General features: G+C 46.8%; 1 protein-coding gene across 1 annotated transcript in view; it reads right to left on the bottom strand.

Annotated features, from left to right (window-relative positions):
- B4GALT1 (beta-1,4-galactosyltransferase 1) overlaps positions 1–14,614 on the bottom strand; it is a 53,284-nt gene extending 38,670 nt beyond the window's left edge. The window contains exon 1 of the mRNA XM_059411505.1: positions 13,971–14,614. Within this exon, the coding sequence (XP_059267488.1) occupies positions 13,971–14,388 (418 nt within the window). The 5' untranslated portion in view covers positions 14,389–14,614. The remainder of the gene's footprint in view (positions 1–13,970) is intronic.
- Positions 14,615–21,618: the final 7,004 nt, after the last annotated feature.

Below are 21,618 nucleotides of genomic sequence, written 5' to 3'. Positions count from 1 at the left end.
GCCTGCTGCCCTCAGGGCCACATGGGCAGCCAGCCAGTCACACATTCCTAGCAATACCTTTCAGGTATCAGGATCACTTTAAATGCAGTCAGTTCCAATTTCCTCCTCTAAGGAGGGAGGATAATAACGTGTTCTTTTCAGGTGGTAAACGAAGTAATGCATATACAGTTGATCCTTGAACATAGGTTTGAACTGCAGGGGTCCACTTATACACAGGTTTTTTACAGTACCATATTGTAAATGTATTTTCCTTATGATTTTCTTCACAAACAATCTTTTTCTCTAGCTTACTTTTTGGTAAGAATACAGTATATACTACATAGGAGCTTACAAAATACGTGTTAACCAACTGTCTCTGTTACTGGTATGGTCTCCAGTCAACAGTAGGCTAGTAGGAGTTTTGGAGAGTCTGAAATTATACGTGGATTTTGAACAGCACAGGGGGTAAGGTGGGGGGTCAGTGCCCCTAACCTCCATGTTGTTCAATGGTCACCTGTATATACTTATCACAGTTCTTAGCACTAACAGATATTCAATAAGTATTACTTTGCCTTTTCCCCTGAATCTCTACACCTTCAAAGCCTACAGATTATTATAGCTCTATAATTACAAGTGGCTAAAATTTCACATTTCTTTTCTCACCTACCACCATCAGTGACAGGTTTGGAAGAAGAGGCTGAGACTTCAAAGGGCTTTTGGGGTATAATATAAAGTTTCTCGCAACATGTGAGGGTTGAACAGTGATTCTGTTCATTTTTTACCATCAGAACTAAAATGTTAAAGAGCCGCTTAGAAAGAGAATACAGAAGAAAAATTTTATAATCTTGGGATGAAGACCTTCCTGAGTGTAAAAGCAACTCGAAGCCATAAAGGAAAAGACAGATTTAAATACATAAAAATTTGAAATTTCTGTATGGCAAAAGATACCAGAGATAAAGTCAAAAGATAGGTGACAGACCATATCTGCAAACAATATACAATAAAGGAGTAATATCCATAATGTTAAAAGCTTCTCCAAGTCTATTTTAAAAACCAATAGAAAAATGGGTGGTTCAGTAGGTTAAATGTCCAATTCTTGATTTCGGCTCAGGTCTTAATCTCGAGGTCGCGAGATTGAACCCCACGTCAGGCTCTGCTCTCAGTGCAGAGTCTGCTGGAGATTCTCTCTTTCCCTCTCCCTCTGCCCCTTCCCCTGCTCACACACATGCAAGCACTCTCTCTCTCAAAGATATAAATCTTAAAAAAAAAAAAAAAAAAAGAAAAGGAAAGGAAAGGAAAGAAAAATGGGTAAAAATATTAACAAGTAATTCACAGAAGAAATACAAATAAATGGCCAATGTAATGAACACACGAAACTTTGTTCAACATCATCAGTAATCAAAGAAACTAGTTAAAACAAGATACCACATTTGATCATCACATTGACAGATGTAAAAAGATTGCTAACTGACATAAATGTAGGAAACAGGCACTTCTCAGTGTTGATGAACACAAATTGAAGGGCAATTAGATAGCATCTATGAAAATGTTAAAAGTATATGGCCTTTAGGGGCACCTGGGTGGCTCTGTCAGTTAAGCTGAACCCTACCTTTGGCTCAGGTCATGATGCCAGCATCCTGGAATCGGGTCCTGCATCACACCCCCTACTCAGCAGAGTGTCTGCTTCTCCCCCCCTTCCTCTCCTCTCCCCCAACTCATGCCTTCTCTCTCTAATAAATAAATAAAAATCTTAAAAAAAAAAAAAAAGAGTATATGACCTTTAGATCTCAAATCAATAACCTAACTTTCCACCTTAAGATACTGGAAAAAGAGGAGCAAACTAAGCCTAAAACAAGCAGAAGGAACAAAATAATAAAGATTAGAGCAGAAATTAATGAAATAGAGAACAGAAAAACAACTGAGAAGATCCGTGAACCAAAAGTCAGTTCCTTGAAAAGATCAACAAAAATGACATATTTCTAGCTAGGAAAAAAAGAGAGAAGACTCAATTTACCAAAATCAGGAATCAAAGAGGGAACATCCCTACCAACCTTAGAGAAAAAAAGAGGATCCCAGGGGAATATTGTGAACTGTATGCCAATGAAGTGGGTGGCTTAGGTGAGGTAGACAGGTCCCTAGGAAGACACAAACTACCAAAACTGAAGAATAAACCAAAAATCTGAATAGACATGAAACAAGAATCTGAATTGGTAATCAAATAGCTTCCCAAAAAGGAATGCCCAGGCTCAGACAGCCTCACTGGTGAATTCTAACAGATATCTGAAGAATACAAACCCTTCACAAGCTCTCCCTCAGCCTGGAGGCAGTAGAGCCTCAATACCAACACTGACAAAGACATCACAATAAAGAAAACTACAATTCATGTATGTGTCAACTGGACCTTAATAAAGCTGTGAGGTGCTTGGGTGCCTCAACTGGTTAAGCCTCTGACTCTTGGTTTTGGGTCGGGTCATGACCTCAGGGTCCTGGGATCAAGCCCCAGATCAGGCTCCATGCTCAGCTGGGAGTCTGCTTTGATATTCTCTCTCTCTCTCTCTCTCCCTCCCTTTGCCCCTCTCCAGCTTGTGTTTGTACACTCTCACTCACTCCCTACCTCTCTCAAATATATAAATAAATTTTTTTAATGATTTTATTTGTTTGACACACAGAGATCACAAGTAGAGAGAGAGAGAGAGGAAGGAGCAGGCCCCCCGCCTAGCAGAAAGCCCGATGCGGGACTCGATCCCAGGACCCTGGGATCATGACCCGAGCTGAAGGCAGAGGCCCAACCCACTGAGCCACCCAGGCAGCCCAATAAATAAATGTTTAATATATTTTAATAAAGCTAAAAAAAAAAGAAGAAGAAGTACAGATCAATATTTCTTACTCTCTTTTATCAGACAGGCTATCTACAGACTCTAAGTTTTTCTAATAACACACCAAGCTGAGATCACTGGATATCCCAGGCTGCCCCCTCTGCCTATCACCCCTCTTTTCTTTTTAACCCAATTTATTTTTTATTAATTATTTTTATTAACATATAATGTATTATTTGCCCCAGAGGTATAGGTCTGTGAATCGTTAGGCTTACACACTTCACAGCACTCACCATAGCACATACCCTCCCCAATGTCCATAACCCAACCCATCACCCCTCTTAACACATCTCTTCTCACCTGGAAACTCCATGAAACATCCAGTGCTCCCTCCATTCAATTATCTGTACTCTATGATGGCCTCTCTCCAGGACACAGACAAAAAATATCCATCTGGAGAAGGGAAGACTGTGGAGCACCAGAGAATCCTGGCATGCCTGACACATGGCAACACTCACTTCCAGCTCCCAGTGGTGTGGATTCAACAAGACAAAGGCCTCCATGAGGGTAGGTCTCTTCATGGGATCAGGCCACAGACTCCAATAAACACTGGCTCCAGGCTAAACCCTGTCCCTAAGTTGTGGTTACAGCATCACACCTCTCCCTCATCTTCTTAGCTCTGCCCCAGGGCAGATGGAAAACAAAACAAAACAAAAGAGAAACAAACAAAGAAAACCTGCATTTGGAGGAAATTTTACTCTGCAGCCTACTATGTTGACTGTGTGTCTTCCACACCCAAGGGAATAGGTTAGACATTGAACAAAAGACAGAGCACTGACATCACCACATACTCATCTCAATCAATCATATCAACCCCTTGAGGTAAGAATTATCTCCCCATTTTACACAGGAAGTAAGTATTGCCCTGGGCACCCCAGGAACAACATGCTAGACAGCAGCTCTGGCCTGACTGCAAGTGGATCCAGGGAGTACCTTGTTAAGTTGCAGCTGGTTGCTGTGGAATGCAGCAGAGAGGACAAGAGGGGCTATGAGATGAAAGAAGCGGCCGTCACAAGTTGAATGCGCTCCATCTGCTTAATTTGTAAACCTCTGGTGGCTGAAAGTCATGCTACTACTTGTGCTGACAGCAGGCTGCTGTGTACCTATATAAGAGGCATGTGATGTGGGTGGCCACAGATTCATAGCTATGGATCAACTTGTTTTCACCCAACATGACTTAAGTCTTTCCTCCTTTGGGCCTCATTTCTGGATCCCCTCAAGCAGGGCTATCAGACTGGACTTGATCCACATGGGTTAGATGGTCAGGTGCCCAGGCTAGCCCATCGGAACTGAACACGGTTTCCGGAGATGCCTGCATGGGGTGCTTCTAGACATCAATGCACCAAGTTTAAGACCAACACCATTTTGAAGCCAGGCTTGTAAAGCCAGGATCTACCCTGATTCTACAGGTTTGGCTCCACAGATAAAGGAAGGAGGAAAGTTTCTTACCTTTTGTAGGTCAGCTCTTTGGCAAAGGTACATAAGGTATTGAAAAGAGCCACCAGTAAGGCTCCTTGGTAGACACACCTCAGCAGAACAGCCCAGACACAATGGTGCAAGGGAAGAGCCTCACAGTCAAGGTGGCCTCGGTACCTACAGAAGGAACTTAACGCACACACATACAGGCAAGCTGGGATTGTCAATGTGAGGCTCCGGACAGATCGGACTCTCCCTAGGTATCCATATTGCTTAAAAGCCAATGTCCCCAGCCTAGGAATTTACAGTTTCCATGGCTTATTCCAAACCTCCTGGAAAGCAAAGTGGCAATGTGAACCAATGTCATAAAGGTAACTATCTCCTCTAGCCTAATTCCTTTCTAGAAATTTATCCCAAGGAAGTAATTCAACGGAAATGAAGAGCTAAACACAAGAGGAAATGTTCAAGATTATCTACGATTAAAAAACAAAAAATACAAAAACAACTATGATAGAGAAACCTGGAACACTGAATGCTAAGGGAATATAGGTAAGGATTTAATTTTTTTAAAGATTTATTTATCTATTTATTTATTTGAGGGAAGAGGGACAGAAGAAGGGGAGAAAGAATCTCAAGCAGACACCCTGGTAAGCGGGGAGCCCCATATGGGGCTTGATCTCATCACCCTGAGATCATGACCTGAGCCAAAATCAAGAGTCAGATGCTTACCTGACTGAGTCACCCAGGCACTCCTCCATAAAAAAGTTAGATAGCAGCTTGAAAAGATAATTAGGATAATTATGAATAACCTAACAGTTTAAGATAGCGTTGAATGAAATGAGCAGAATGCAAAATAGTTTCACACTACTACAACAGAGTAAAGTATGTATCTATTTAGAAAGTACTATAAAGTTTTGTTACAGTGATAGGCATATGTCTGGTTACAACGCTAACCAGTAGAATTATATTTTTTTAAACATTTAATGCGGTGATATATTTTCTACTAAAGAACAGAAAAAAAGGAAGAAATCCTACAAGCAAAGGCCAAAATCTTCACAAACAAGAACTATCAGTGCCATCAATTATAAGTAACATATATTCAGAGCTTATTCAGCGTTAGGCATGTTTTTGACCTTTTTATGCCTACTATCTAAACCTCACAACATCTATGAGGAAGACACTATTGTTATCCCCATTTTACAGGTGAGAGCACTGAGGCACAGAAAGGAAAACATCTCTCCCGTATCACACTGCTAGCCCGAGTGATGAAAAGAAACATTTCCCATGCCATTTAAAAGGGCATTCATTTACTAAACTGTTTGTGCCTCCTTAGAAGACGAAATCCTCAACAAAAGTCTCACCATGAGAGCCCCGGAAAGGGCAGTGGGTAGCGAGCTTCACAGGGAGTTTCAGAGACCTTTCATGCTGCAGATAGGACCAAGATTTCCACTCAAACTTCAGAGATGGAAAGAGGGACCCACAGAGTTGGGACTTGTCCAAAATGATGTAATACCTTAGGAGAAGGACCAGAACATGGAATTCTCATACCAGTGACCTTTGAGGCTTGCCCATATGTCCTGCAGATCATGAACCCCCGCGTTCTATAGCTCCCTTACCCTTCATCTTCTCTTCTTTGGGCCCTCAGTGTAGCTATCTTCAGCTTTCCTCTCTCCCATGGTCCCTACTGCACCAGCTTCTCTCTTTCATTATCTTCCTTTCAATCTGCCTCCCACTTCCTGTCCTCTCCGCCCTGCTGGTGACTGTATGCCGCAGCTGGGACTGCAGCCATGGCCTTCTTCCCATGTGACAGCAACCGGAGGAAATCATAGTGCGTTCAGCAGGAGACCCCTGCCCTTCCCAACCAGGGAGATTGTTCCAACACACTGAGAGACACAGAGATGCTAAAATCTGTGTTGGAAGAGAGGCCCTTCATTTTGAGTCCGGACCTAGCCCAGATCACCCACCTGGTTCTCTGTACCTTCTCAGTGCCCTGGGGACACCCACACTTCCCCTCTCTGACTACCCCCTATTGCCAGGGTCTGTCCATTGCTAAGTGGGGACCAGCCCTTGTTCATGTCTAACTCCCATGCTTCAGATAGAACGGTTACCAACATAGGCTTGCTGAATGAGCAAATCAGTCATCATTCTCCCTCTTCCTTAGGGCACCTCCTGACTTGGGGTTAAGACTCAGGTATATCCACTCTCAGCCAGGTAGGGGCCCCGCCCAGGATGCCTTTATACTCATCTGAATGGCAGGAGCTACCTAACACCTAAATGCCAAGTCACCAAGCTCCTGTGACGCAAATACCATTTTCCCTAGACCCACCCTTAACTTGGAGTCCTATGCTGTTTTTTCAAGCTGGCTGCAGGGGTGGTGTCCTTAGACACCATTGAGAGCTCTGCACTTTCAGGATGTTAAAGGCAAAAGGACATTATGCAAAACAGGAAGAAACTTTTAAGAAACTTCTAAAGGCATTTTTTAAATGCATGCTGTCATGGGGCCAGGCTATTAGTGAACCCTCTGCCAGGGCCCCTCCCCATGACCTCCAGACCCATGACCATAGTGGTCATGCTGGTCCAACATGATCCCGCCCCTTCCCTCAGCACAGCCTCCCCCTGAATCCCCAGACTCTGTGCCAAATGACCCCTGGCAGAGTCCCAAAGCCCAAGTGGCCCTCAGAAGAGGAGAATGTAGATCCGGTGAGAGCAGTCAAAGTGGAATAACTTCAAAGTGCAATGACACCTTGGGAAGAGCCTGGCCTACTGGCCTGAAGCTGGATTGCTCAAACCACCTAACAAGTCCCGACTAATACTGGACTCTACAGCTCTCTGAGGCTTCTCTCAAAAGCCATTCCTGGAAACCTATAGATTCTCATTTCGTGGCTTCTCCCCAGACCTCAGAATCCCCTGGAGGTGGGCGCACTGCACTGTTTGCTTCACAGTCCAATTTGCTAGCATGTTCCCACGCGGCTCTGTGGAAACAGTCCATAGTGTCAACCGCACAACAGATCAGCTAGCTGGTGTTTCCCCAGCACCACAGATGCAGCACCACAGTCCACACAAGCCTATAGCCCAGGGACTTGGCTGCTAAGGAGACAAATGGAGAAGTTACTGAGAAAGAAGACTCCTGGGGCATCACCCCCACCACTTCTGTTGACAACAGATTTCTGCTCAGTCCGATCCCAAGTATCCATCCTACAGCTTGGCCCTCTGCCGCTGCCCCAGGCACTTCCTGCATCTAGTTTCCTTTTTAATCAGAATTCTAGACACATCCTTCATTCAGCAATAAATGATACTCCTCTGCCAGCATGAAGTAAACCTGTAATTTTGAATGGGTCTATCTTTTTTAAGACTGGGTTCAAAACCTCTTCTCAAAAAGCATTCACCCTTTTTTCCCCTTTTTAAAAAACTCTACTCATGAAACAACCCAGAAAGTGCAATGCTTTATGCTTGAATCTTGGAGGGCCACTAAGAAAAAACACAAACTACATGTGCATGTGTGTTCAACAATAACAGAATGATAAAAGAAAGTTATAGTATATTCAGCTGACAGAATGACACAGCTTTTGGGGTTTTTAAAGGTGTAGGACAAAGCTCATGAGAAAGACTCTTAAGTGACAAATGCCAGCTACCAGGTTATCTCTATCTATCTACACCAATCTATCTGTTCATCTGAAGTCTTAAATATATACAAGAAAAAGACTAGCAGGAAATACAGCAACATGTTTTCTCCAGGTGAAAGGAATACAGACATGCTTTTTTACCTCTTTTACCTTTCTAACTTATTGTCAATAAGCCTGCATTACTTTTTATAAAAAAAAGAGGAAGAGAATACTTTCCTTGAAAAAAATACAAAGAAAAGCAAAGACCCACAGCCCTAGCCTGCGGCATTCCAGGGAAGTGACTCCTTCTCTCTCTCCAGGCTTTGTGAGGGGCTTTGGAGGGGTGGCAGGGGAAAGGGAAGCAGCTACATAACACACCCAGACCAGACATTAAAATCACTGCCAAAGAATTCAGCAACAGCCAATTATATATCTCCTGGCCTTCATTTGTGTAGGGAAGGGGTGGGCTGAGGCCAGGCTGGAAAGTGGAACCTGAAACACTGAGTGTGTGACTCAGCCCTTCTGCCTTCTAAGGACAAATCCCTTTAGGCCACGTCCCCAGAACCAGCTCCAAAAAGAAACCTATCCCTTGACCTTAAGCCACTATGACCTTCGAACCTGGATGTTCTGACCTTTACAACAGGATCTGCAATTTCTCCCCAAGCTGGTGACCTGCCTAGGCCCAGGTAAACACAGAGGAACCCCCCCCCCACCACCACCACACACACAAACAACTGGGGCCTTTACAATTGCAGCCACAGTCCAGCTCCCAGGAATGCTCACAATCCCATGCCTGGTGAACTCCCCCAGGAGTTAGGGTCTGGCTGATTGGCCTTTACAGTGACCTCATTGCCTGGACCACCCTGGACATTGCCAGAGCAAAGTATAACACAGCCACAGTGCCAGGACCCAAGGGATTTCCAGGACCCAAGGGATTTAAGCTGCAAGGGCAGACCACTTGTCCTAAAACAAATGGATTACCACTTAACCAGATAAGAATAACTGGAATTTCCAGGTGGATATGATTACAAGCAGAATTCCAGTCTCTGCTTCTTGTCAGGAGCAGACAGGAACACTGAATAGTGCAGATGGCACTGGAGGCACTGGGTATGCAAGCAGGGAAGAAATCACTAGGTTTCACTTGACCACAAGATGACTGGACCAGAGAGCATTCATACACACCCAGAGCCCAGCTAAGCCCAAAGGGGATGAGCCTTCCACACCTGTCCCCAAAGATCCCCAGAGTGAAATCCACAGAAAGGCAGGGACTGCCTGAGCATTAATTGTCCCATTGTTCCCAACCCGTGAATTAGTCTAGTCCCAGCCTTTAAATCTCTACCCTGCTGCTACCCAAAGACCATATGGCTGCTGATGTCTCAGAACAGTCATTATAAAGCAGCAAGGTACAGATTACTCATATGTGTTCTGGGGGACACATATGAGGCCTCAGAAATTAGAGGAACAACCAAAACCAGGACTTAAGAACTTTGATATCAACTCTGGGTTTCTGAATTAGAGAAAGAAAGAAGGAAGAAAGAAAGAAAAGGTGGGATGGATAGAGGGAGTGACTAAACACACACATATTTTAGTTTCCCTACCTGACATCAAGACAGTTTAATTACGCCTCCTCTACCTGGACTGTGAGTTCTTTTTGTTGTTGTTGTTTAAGGTTTTATTTATTTATTTGACAGACAGAGATCACAAGCAGGCAGAGAGGCAGGCGGGGGTGGGGGGGTGGGGGGGGTGGGAACAGGCTCCTTGCTGAGCAGAGAGCCCGACTGGGGCTTGATCCCAGGACCCTGAGATCATGACCTGAGCCGAAGGCAGAGCTTAACCCACTGAGCCACCCAGATGCCCCCGGACTGTGAGCTCTTAAAGAAGAGACACCGTGCCGTCGTCCTCCTTACAGTTCTAGTGCCCAGCACAGGACAGGCACATTGTTGGAACTAAATGAATGAAGTTACCAGATGCCTTAGCCATCAAGGATGTCCAGGACAGCTGCCACATGAGACTTTCTGGGGGACACACAGATATACCTAGCAAGGATCCTCCCAAATTCTAGGTCATATTAACCTGCTCTGAGCCTCTGCATTGGGTGTCTACTGGACAATAACCTCAAGGAAGAGCACTGGGCTGGGAAGGATACCCGAATTCTAGCCCCACCACAATAATGGACGGGGCCAGGGAACTAGACAGTCCCATCCTGGGATGCTATGGGTCCAAGATGCTGCAATTTAAATCCAATCCCACATTTGACTCTTGCTCCCCATACCCTAAGGAGTGTTCACCCGGTCCATGAGGTGAAGGCCTCCATGCTTGCTCAGCGTCTAGGGCAGATTTCAACAGGTAGGAATCACTCCAGCCACCATCAGGCTAAATGGAAGGAAGCAAGCCCAATAGTCATAGAGGGTATTTCTCAGTCTCAGACTGTTAGACAAGAAGGTGTATCTTTGTATTTCCCAATAAACTCTTTTCCCAAGGAAAAACAGCAGAACAAACTAGTTTAAAGTCCTAGCTACCTAATCTCCCAAAGCTTAAAGGCCTGGACAAAGGGAAGCTCCTCGTGCCCTCCCCAACTCTGAGGATGAGGCTCTACCCCAAGCCAGAAAGCGATGAGAATCCAAGACTCAAAGGGGAGAGAGAGCCCTTCCCCAAGCTGAGGCCAGGACAGATGTTCTCAAAGCACATTTTGTCCTGGGCAGCCTGCTCATGTCCACATGTGTGCATATGCGAGAAGGGGAGAAGGGGACAGCATGCTGGTGTTAAAAAACACCTGAGACTGAGAGCCCTCAGAGACCCAGAAAGTGCTCTGTCTTCCCAAGGGCACAAACCATGACAGAGGCTTGGTTGACAGCCCCCACAAAAGCGGGGGAAACTGATTCATGGACAAGTGCTCTCTCAGGACCCTGGCTACCTGTGGTGGCTGTTTGCTGGCCCAGGTGCTCATGATTCTCTGGTGCCCACTTCTAGATCAGAGCCTTCGTTGGAACAAATGAAGAGTATCTCTTCAAAGCACAGATAGGCAAAGGAAGCCTCTGGGTTTCAGCAGTCCTATACTCACCGCCCCCCAAACCCCATACACCCTTTAGGGGATGTACCAGCTGTACCAGGCCCCAGATGAGCCCCCAGGTCAGTCCTGCCTCCCCTAACCCGTCCAACCTGGGCCGCTCTTGTGGAGGTCCCACAAAGTGAAGGTGGATGGTTTTTTCTTCATTTTAATTGAGCCCTTAGGTTTGAGTGGTTGGGTCAACCACCTTCCACCTAGCCCCTCTCAAGGCTGGCAGTGCCAGGACCAGCACTAGTCAAGTCACGCTGAGCTGCCACCAAATCTGAGCAGAGACAAACGTTCCAGAAAAAGAAAAGAAAATGCAAGACCGCTGCTCCTCCCAGGTTGACTACAACTCAGGCAAACACTCAGGTAGCCAAAGTGAGCCTCATGTCCATGTTATGTGGACTAGAGGCTGCATGGCCTGAAGGCCAAGAGGACACTGCCTGTAGGCCTGAACTTTCTGGAAGAACACCCCTGGGGAACTTGGAGAAATACTCAGGAAAGGCCAACCTCCTTCCTGCAGCCTCCACTCCTGAAGGCCTCCCACTAGCCCATGGGGGATCCTGAGGCAGGGCCAAAAATGGCTTGACACACTACAACCTGCTTATGGCACACAGTAGGCAGAGGCAGGATCCAAGCCCAAGTATGTCTGAAGTCTGTCCTAACACTCTGACACGAATGATCCAACAATGACCCATCAATAGCCCAGTCTGGTGCCTGGCTCCTCCCCGCAAGGGCATGCCCATTACCCTCCACGTACCAAACTGGAGCTTATCACAGTGTCTGGCCCAGACCCCTGGATGCCAGAAAGTAGAGCCAAGTCGTGGAAAGAAACTGCAAGTAGTGAAAAGGCCACAGTTCTAAACCCCACGGATGCTTTCTCCCATCAACCTCAAAACCACCCCGCAAGGGCTTTGGTTGACACCTGCCCAGATGAACAGATGGGCTCAACTCCCCCCATCCACACTCTCCTATAGAGACTTTCAGATACCTCAAGGCCCCCTCTCAGCCAGGAGCCCCTATTCAGAGAGCTGACCCAACCACTCAAACCTAAGAGCTCAATTAAAATGAGGAAAAAACCATCCACCTTCACTTTGTGGGACCTCCACAAGAGCAGCCCAAACATCATGGTCCCATGCATGTCACACTAAGGTGGCCAAGCTAGAGAAGACCCAGGGCCTCTCCCCACCCTCCAAATGTTATCTCTCAGGAAGTCCCTTCACACTGCCAATTCAAAATTCAACTCAGAAATACCAGTAACCAGTCACCAACGGAGAGGAACGCCACTACCAAAAAAAAAGGTACCACAGGCTCTCACACTTTGTTAAGATCTTATACCTCAAATACCAATCTAATGAACTTTAGGACACTTTAATTTGCTAAATTCTCTCTCTTTTTATTTTCCTGTATAAATGCTGAGGCCACAGTTAAAAACAAAAAGACGAAAACTGGCTCTCTGGATTCTGGGGCCTTCGCTCTCTCTTCCCCCTTTTCTCTCTGCTGTTCAGAGTCATCTCCACGGGAGTCTGAGAAAATAGAACTTCAACTCCCGAATCCTATTGGCCACTTACTTAAATGTACACAATCTCATTTAGTCCTAAAAATAATCCTGTGAGTTAAGCACCAACAACCCCATTTTAAAATACAAGAAAGAGACTGTGAGAAACTCTCTAAGATGCCTGAGGCCAGACACTTAACAGAAGGGCAAATATTCATATTTATAAATTATTATAAATAAATTTATAAAATAAAATTTATTTTGTAAGACTAGTCTGCTTCTCAGACTAATCGCAGTCTCAAAAAATTCAATTTTTTCTTTTAAAAAAAAGTCCCCTTATTTTCACAATTCATGTCTAACCAATTCCAAGAGCTTCCTCCCAAACTTGACATGAAAATACTGAAGCAATTATTGGAGAAATTGAGCAAGAGCGTGTAGAAGGCCTGCTCTGCCAGAGCTTTTCGGGAAGGTGACAGAGTTCCTATTGGCAGGATGCCCTCCTGCTAGGGCCCCTCACTCAGAACAACAATCTCTAAGCCCTGGCATTAAAAATGAGCAGCCACCTGTATGATAATCTTGGGAACAACCTGTGGCTGCCCTGGGCCTGACTGCCTGTGGATTCTGCCAGCAGGGAACACAAATCCACCCTCTTAAACTCCCAGTAGGCTGGTAGCCACCATTCCGATTAGCTGGGCTGGGCGAAGACACCTGAGACTCTAAGCTTCTGTGAACTGGTCACCTATTAGCCCGCCAGCCCCTACGGTACATATGCTATACTCCTACAAACACCATCCATCCTTTGGAGGGCTGTGTTCACTTAGGTTTGGGGAACCCACAGGGACAGGAAGCAGGGTAAGAAGGCCCCAGGGCAGGGATCTACACAGAGAAGGAACTTGACACAATGGTAACAATCTATTAAGCGCTTACCTTCATTAATGTAAATATTTGTTTACATTGTTTCATCTAATCTTACAAAACAACCCTGACATAGGTACCATTTATCTTCTCCATCTAACTGATGAAAAACCAGAGGTTAACAAGTCACTTGCACAAAGCTTACGAAAAGTTAAGTCACACTCAGAAGAGAGTGGTTCCAGGGGAAGACTAGATACGTGAACTGGATGTGAACTGGAAGGTCAACTTCCTTCCCCAGTAGAGGCCTCATCATCAGTTTCCCAAACCGGCGTGGGCTACTCTGAACCGCCTCTTGCTCCCGATCAGTGAGCAGGGCGAAGGCAGCTCCAAGCCCTAAGCAAACTCAAACTCCAAAACTTCTTGAGGCATGGGCCAGAGCAAGGAAGTCTCCAAGGCCTTCTCCGGTTCTGGGGCCATAGGGGCCCGTGGCTTCCTAGTACCACCCGCACCCCAGCCTTCAGTATGAATCCAAAAGGACCACCCTCCCACTCTCAACGCCATCCAGTCCGGAACCTATGTTTGGGATTAGGGACGGTGATCCGGAACTGGGAGGCTGGATATCTTGGAAGAGGGCACGGGCGAACGTCCAGGGGACCCTGCCGAGGAAATTCTCGGGAAAGTCCCCGAGTCCTTACCGAGCAGTGGGGACTCCTCAGGGCATGCGAGCAGCGAGAGCGCTGAGGTGAAGGACACCGGGGCCGAAGTCAAGTTGCTCGCGGAGCCGGGGCCGGGATGAGAGTCCGTGCTTGGGCTGGAGCCGCGACCCGAGCGCAGCTCGGAGGAAGCGTCCGAAGGCGGCAACGGCGGGGCCCCTCCGGGTCGGAGCTCCCCGTTGGGCTGCTCGATCGCCGCGGCACCGTTCGAGCCGCCCTGCAGCGGTGTAGGAACTCCGACCAGCTGAGGCAGGCGGCTCAAGTCGCGGCCGGCCAGGTAGTAGACGAGGGTGCCGCCGAGATGCAGCGCGCAGACGGCCACGAGCAGGCGACAGGCCCGCTGCAGGGACGCGCCCGGCATCGCGGCGCTGCCGCCCAGGAGCGGCTCCCGAAACCTCATCTTCCCGCCGCCGCTTTAAGAGGCGGGTGGGCTACAGCGGGGAGGGGCGGCCCGCCCGCGGGCCGCCGGCCAGGCGCTGCCCGACCGCGGCTCTTGGGGGAAGGGCCTCAGGGGAAGCGAAAAGGGAGCGCTGCCCCGGCTGGCAGACGGCGGAACTCGGAGACTCCAGCCAGCGCGGCCGCCCAGCGACCAGAAGTGCGCCCGAGGCGCGGGCGGGGGCGGAGGCGGGGCCGACGGTTGGAGCGGGGTTTTCGGGACACGGGCGGGAGGGCGGGGCCTCCGGGGCGGGGCTGGGCGCGCGGGCGGGGCTTGGGAGGGGTCTACAGGGGGCGGAGCCGTCCCGAGGGCTGCGGGCGACGCGGAGCTCCGGTTCCCACACCGCCCTCCTCCTGCGCCCTCGCGGGTTGCCTTGCGTTGCTACCGAGCCGCACCTCCTCCGCTTCCTCCTCCTCCTGCTGGCTGCCCTCGAGAGGCGCCGCCACTTCCTGCGGTGCTGAAGGGCCGGGGTACGGGCCTGGGCCTACGGCGCGATGGCGCCGAGAACCCGTTGGTCGTTGCCTTGAGGGGTTGGGGGCCGCGACGGCGTTCCAGTCGGGGCGCCTCGGTAGGCCTGATTGGGTCCGGAAGAGGGATGGGAAACGGGCTTCGACACCGGGGTGGGGGGGGGGGAGGGGGGACGGCCGCGGCGGGATTCTGTGGGACGTTCGGTGTCCCCCCCCCCTTGGCGGGCTAGACTCCTCTAGCAACGTGGGGGGCCCCGCAAGGAGGCGCGGCTCACCCGCGCGCCGCGGGAAAGTGCACGGAGTCTCGGCTTGTCAGCCTCAGCCTATGGCAGCCCAGCCTAGGGCATCTCAGAGGCCCACCCAGCTGAGTTTTGGGTGTGTAGGGTGCCTCTCTTAGTGCATTAAGATAATACGTGCTTTAGGTGGGAGGGTGGCAAGGAGCGTCAGTAACTCCGTCGCTGGCCTTCGGAAGAGCAGCCGGCTTTGTTTACAGTTTACACGAACTCAGACACAATTCCAGGAGGTAGCAGTTGTTCCTATTTTACAGATAAAGGGTTCAAGGCTCAGGAAGGCTAAGAAGCTTACCTAAGATCTACAGCTAGTGAGAGACAGAGGCAGAGTTCTGGCTCCAAGACCTTTATTTACCACGTATTTGCCCCTGGGTGATTTGCACGGGCGCTGAAGTTGCTTGGTTCAGATTTGATCCAGAGGCCACTCCTCAGGCACACCTGCGGCCTGAGTGAGCAGGGACACCTCACGCCCCGGCCCGAGAAGGACTCATGGAAATGCTGTTACTTATGTGGATGGAGAAGCCGAGGGCTCTGGCAGCCAACCCTGAAGTGGAGGAAACGATAGCGATAGCTAGCATAGCTTGGGAGTTTACTATATGCCAGTCAAGCGCAAGCCTAACTGCTTTATTTGCAATACTCAATCCTACAGCACTTTGCAGTAGATGGTTGTTACTATCTCCCTCCATTTCACAGATGAGAAAACTGAGGCTCAGGAGTTGACTCTTGGTTGTGATCATATAAAATATTTTCCTCACTTGACTGCCTGGACACCAGGCCTCTTTGATCTTCCTCACTTCACTAGTCATTCTTCTGTCTCCTTTGTGGGCTTCTCCTCCTCTTCTCCAGTTGAAGTCCCCAGGCCATAATCCATGATGCTCTTTTCTGTCCATAGGGACTCCCCAGGAGTGATTTATAGTATCTGTATACAATGACATAAAATTTCTGTCTTCCGCAGTTGCCAGAGGCCTTAGAACATAGCACATGATGCTCTTTTCAGTCTACACACTCCCTAGGAGTAATATGTAATCATTTGCTGGTGACTGCAGAACTTCTGTCTCTAGACTGGATCTTCAGACTTACTTTCAAGTGCCTATCTTACCAGCATCTCAAACTCAATACCTCCTGTGCCCCCTCCCTGACAACCTACACCCTAGACCCTACTCTCCTTAATCTACCTCAGAGAATGGCACCACTGTTTAGCCAGTTCTCAAGCCCAAAACCTAAAAGGTGTCCTCGATGTGCCTCTCTTATGCTAAAATGCCATTTCCAGTCCCTCGGCAAGTCTTGGCAGTGCAACGTTTAAATCACCAGAATTACTTATTAATTCTGCTATAACTATCTTGGACCAAGCTACCATCATCTTGACCTGGGTTATAATGGTAGCTTCCTAATTGGTCACCCTGCTTTCACCTCCTCCCTTCCCCCTCCCCAGTCTGTTCTCCAAAGAGCATTTAGGAAGATATTTGTAAGCCTAAATCAGTTAATGCCATTTTACTCAGAACAAAATCTAAATGTGTAGGAGCCCTACCTAACTGGTTTCTTGTCTCTCTTCCCCACCCACATCTGTCACTCTCTATCATGTTCTACCTGCTTTAGCCACGTAACCTAATTGCTGTTCTCTGGAATTTGCTTATTTCTTCCTGTCTCAGGGCCTTTGTACTTGCTGTTCATTTAGTCTGAAATACTCATCTCCCGTATTTAATTCAGCTCTTTCAAATGTCACCTTAAGAGAGAGGTCTTCATAGACTATCCTACGTAGAATAGTCCCCCATCCAAATCTACTTTACCTGCTTGATTTTTCTCAGAGCATGTATCACTACCCTACATCATATATTTATTTATTGTTGTCTGTCTCCCTCAGTAGAGGGTCAGCTCCATGAGTGCAGAACTTCCTCTCTTCACTCCTGTATCCTCAGCTCCTGGAACTGAACATACATAGTGGACACTGAGTAAATATTGTTAAAATACCTGTTAAATGAATGCTTATGATTATCTTGATTGGGGAAGGGAGAAGGGAAGAACTATTGCTAAATTATTTTACCTTATTTTATTTTATTTTGAGAGAGAGAGAAAGAGTGCACACACACAGGAAAGGAGGGGAGAGGGAGAGAGAGACTTTAAGTAGGCTCCACACTGAGCCCAGATTGTGACATGGGGCTCAATCTCAACCCAGAGATTATGACCTGAGCCAAATCAAGAGTTAGATGCTTAACTGACTGAGCTAGCCAGGCACACCCCCCCCCCAAGTTATTTTAACTTTCTTTTTTTCAATTTATTAATTTTTAGAGAGCGTGCATGAGGGAAAGGGGAGTGGAGCAGAAGGAGAGTGAGAGAATCTTTTTTTTTTTTTTTTTAAAGATTTTATTTATTCACTTGACAGACAGAGACCACAAGTAGGCAGAGAGGCAGATAGTGAGGAAGGGAAGCAGGCTCCCTGCTGAGCAGAGAGCCCAACTTGGGGCTCAATCCCAGGACCCTGAGATCCTGACCTGAGCCAAAGGCAGAGGCTCCAACCCACTGAGCCACCCAGGTGCCCCGAGAGAGAGAATCTTAAGCAGTCTCCATGCCCAACACGGAGCCTGACATGGGGCTCCATCTCACAACCCCAAGATCATGACCTGAGCCAAAGTCAAGAGTTGGATGCTCAATGGACATCCAAGGTAGCTCAATGGTAGCTCAATGGAGCTACCTAGGCACCCCATCCCACTAAGTTATTTTAGACACATAAGTTAAGAATTGTTCGTCAGGGAATTGGTCAAGGTGAAGCTGACCCCAACACCCTATGCCTAGAAGAAAATGCCTGTCCAATGAGTGAGGGTCGGTCTAAATAATGCCCCATCTGAAAACTGAGAGGAGGGGGAAATGGAGATATATCTTCCATGTATCCAGATAATAGCCTGGAGACAGGATGGAGGGGAGATTAGGGGTCACAGACTTATTCCAGGACCTTCTCTGAGGCCAGGAAGCAAGGAAAAGAAACACTTGCTCTTTATTCCTTGGGAACATGCAGAGCCAATGAGGTTCCCACCAGCATTATCAGCATCCCTACCCCCATTTGGAGATGCCTACAATCTGTAAATTTTTCCTTCAGAAATGTCCAGGTCAGAAACCTTCAGAACAATATTGTCTGTCCAAACAGGACAGCTGTCCAAACAGGAACTGGTATTAGAAACAGAGAGACAGACCCAAGGCAACCTTCTCCACCTCTTTCCACTTTTCCACTTTGTCAGGTGGAAACTAATCCCATCAGAGGAGATACCTGGAACAGGAAGTTGCAGTGCTGATTGGCCAAGAACTGGAATGTGGGTTTTGTAGTTTGCCTGTTCAGTGCTGATCTGCGCAGAGTCAGCCAGCTTTCTGCTTTTCCCTGCAGGCTGCCTTCAACTGGTTAGTGGCATTCCCTCCCCCGTTCCACAGCACCCTTTTCTGTACCTGTCATTTCACATTTCTCTTTCACATCAGTGGATCAGAAGGACATGGAATAGTGCCAGGCACATCACAGACCATTATTTCAATGATCTACTTCTGCATAAGATAGCACACCAAAACTTAGTGTCTTCAAACTGACAATTTGTTTCTCCTAATTGTGTAGGTTGACTGGCAGTTCTGCTCTACCTGGGCACTGGCACAGCTGGTTGTTCCCAAATGGCTTCACTCACATGGCTGCCATTTTCTGTGGGCTAGAGGCCGGCTTAGACAGCCGTGGGTCAGGACCTTGGTTCTCCTCCACTTGGACCTCTCCATAAAAGCCTTTCACATGGCTGCTTGAGTTGCCTCACAAACTGAAGGCTGCATTCCAAGAAGGAACATTTCAAGACAAAGTAAGAGGATGCAAATTCCAAGAGGCCCAGTCTTTGGCTTCACTTGTTTGGGTATTTTAGTTAAAGCAACTTATTGGGCAGTCTAGATTCAAAGGGAGTAGATGTGTCCTCCTTGTTGACTGGAGGAGTAAAGAATCTACAGCCCTCTTTTTTATTTATTTTTATTTTTTTTAATTTTATTTCGTTATTTGGCAGACAGAGATTACAAGTAGGCAGAGAGGCAGGCAGAGAGAGAGGAGGAAGCAGGCTCCCCACTGAGCAGAGAGCCCGATGCGGGGCTCTATCCCAGGACCCTGGGATCATGACCCGAGCCGAAGGTAGAGGCTTTAACCCACTGAGCCACCCAGGCGCCCCTACAGCCCTCTTTTTTAAACCACTGTAGTTTATCCAGTGGCCACAAATTATTTAGGTTCTTCACACGTGTGGAATACATTAATCTCCTTCCAGATCCCCCAAAGGCTGAGCCTATTAAGGTTCAGGCTCAGGCTCTAGGTCTAGAATTTCATCATCTAATTCAAGTCCAGGTATAATCCTTCAGGTTCAGGGTCCTTTAAACTATAAAACAAGTTCCCTTCATCCTCTTCCTGAGCAATTCAGCCCAAAAGCCATGAGGTAGGGATGAGCAAGATAGGCGCCTAAACATCATAGATAGTATGTCAAAGCCCAACCAGATGAGGAGAGAGGGGGGATAATAATGAGTGGGGAGAGTGGCAGACTAGTGCAGGGCCTCAAAGCCCAAGCAGAATAAAGAGGGCATCCATGGGGGCTTAGGGTATTAGGAGTTTCAGTGAATTAGGGCAGTCCAGTATGGGGTGTTAGAGCCTGGGTGGGATGAGGAGATTGTTAAACACAGAGACACTGATCAGAAGTAAATATATGGCTAATGAGAGTCACCCAGTTTCGGACTGTCAGAGAAGGGAGTTACAAATATAGACAAGGACAAAACTAAAATGAGCTCTTTGATACTTTATTGGAATTAGGGAAGTTGGTGTGAATTTGTGGTTTTCAATATATAGATAGATAATGAAATAAATATAGGGGTGTTTGTGTATAATTTACATGTAAATATGAATAAATACCTTGGAAAAGTGCTGGAAGCAATGAGTAAAATCTTGATTTCTAAACATCATTTTCCAATAAAAGGAACTAGATATTCTTGGGGGAAAAAAGGCTGATTTCAGGGATGGGCCGGAGATATTACAAGTTGAGCCTAGAAAATCATCTACCAAAAAGTAAGAAGGGCTCAAAGAATAATGAGGATATGTCAAAAGAACACAGAAATCAGTTTGAAGGAGCTTCCATTGGCCAAACCTGGAACAATTTGAGCATGAAAATAAATATTGATAGGAACAGTTGACAGCCAATTGAACAAAATAAGAAACCATGAGTTTATGCTGATATAAATAAAGAAATGAACATTTGATGAGTAACAAGATATTTACATAATTTCAGAGTACCTCCTCCACAGAATACTTACAATTTCAATGGGAAACATTAGAAAAATCCAAATTTTGAAACATTCCAGGAAATAATCATTGTGAAGTCTTAACAATTTTCAAGTTCATTAAAGTCAGGAAAGACTGGGGAACTGTTCCCCACTGGAGGGGATGAAAGAGAAATGACAACTAGATGCAACATTGTAATTCTGAAGTGGATCTTTCTGCTGTAAAATATTTTGGGGATGACCAATGAAACGTATCCTAAAATAAGATGATACTATTGTATCAATGTTAATTTCCTGATTTTAGTGGTTGTATTGTGGTTATCTTAGAAATATACGTATGAGATTTGGGGTGGTAATATGACATCATGTCAGAAGCTTACTCTCAATCCAAAAAAGGATCTGTACTAAACTTACAAGTTTTTTGGAAGTTATCTCCCCCTCCCCATATATCCAGTATACAATAGGAAGACCAGGACAGTAAAATCACAAGAGACACTCCCACTGAGAAAGGAGGTAATAATAGGCACTGGTCCTTAGGAAATATGAAATCCAAGCATGCATGTCACCAAGTCCCCCTTCTCCAGAGGCAGGGAATGTGGTATCTCCCATTTCTAATGTTTTTCATGTTTTATGGTTGATTTCCTGCCATGTCCTGATCATCCTTCTCTGACCAGGTTCCAATTTGCCTATTTCCTTCATAAAAGGCTAGTGTCCAGGAGCGCCTGAGTGGCTCAGTTGGTTAAGCATATGCCTTCAGCCCAGGTCATGATCTCCTATATCTTGGGATCCATTCCCACATCGGGCTCCCTGCTTAGCGGGGAGTTTGCTTCTCTCTCTCTCTCTCTCTTTCTCCCTCTTCCCCTTCCCACTGCTTGTTCTCTCTCTCTCAGATAAATAAATAAAATCTTAAAAAAAAAAAAAAAAGACAAAGACTCATGGCCAGGACTAGATGCAGCATTCCAGTGGGGTCCACATGATAGAAGAGAGCAGGATCATCAGTTGCCTTCATAATTCCAAATATCATACTTCCGTTGATCCCTTCTAACACACTTTTTTTTTTTTTTTAATATTCTAACTAAAAGGCAGGGCTGAATACAGAGCCCTGGAACAGTGAAAACACCCTATAAGTTGACTTGGATCCTTTTAAATACTGTCATTGTGCCAAGCAGGGT

The sequence above is a fragment of the Mustela nigripes genome, chromosome 9 (genome assembly GCF_022355385.1).
Source record: "Mustela nigripes isolate SB6536 chromosome 9, MUSNIG.SB6536, whole genome shotgun sequence".
In the NCBI taxonomy this organism is placed as follows: Eukaryota; Metazoa; Chordata; class Mammalia; order Carnivora; family Mustelidae; genus Mustela; species Mustela nigripes.
Note: the sequence above shows the minus strand (reverse complement) of the source record. Positions and strands in the feature narration are given on the sequence as shown.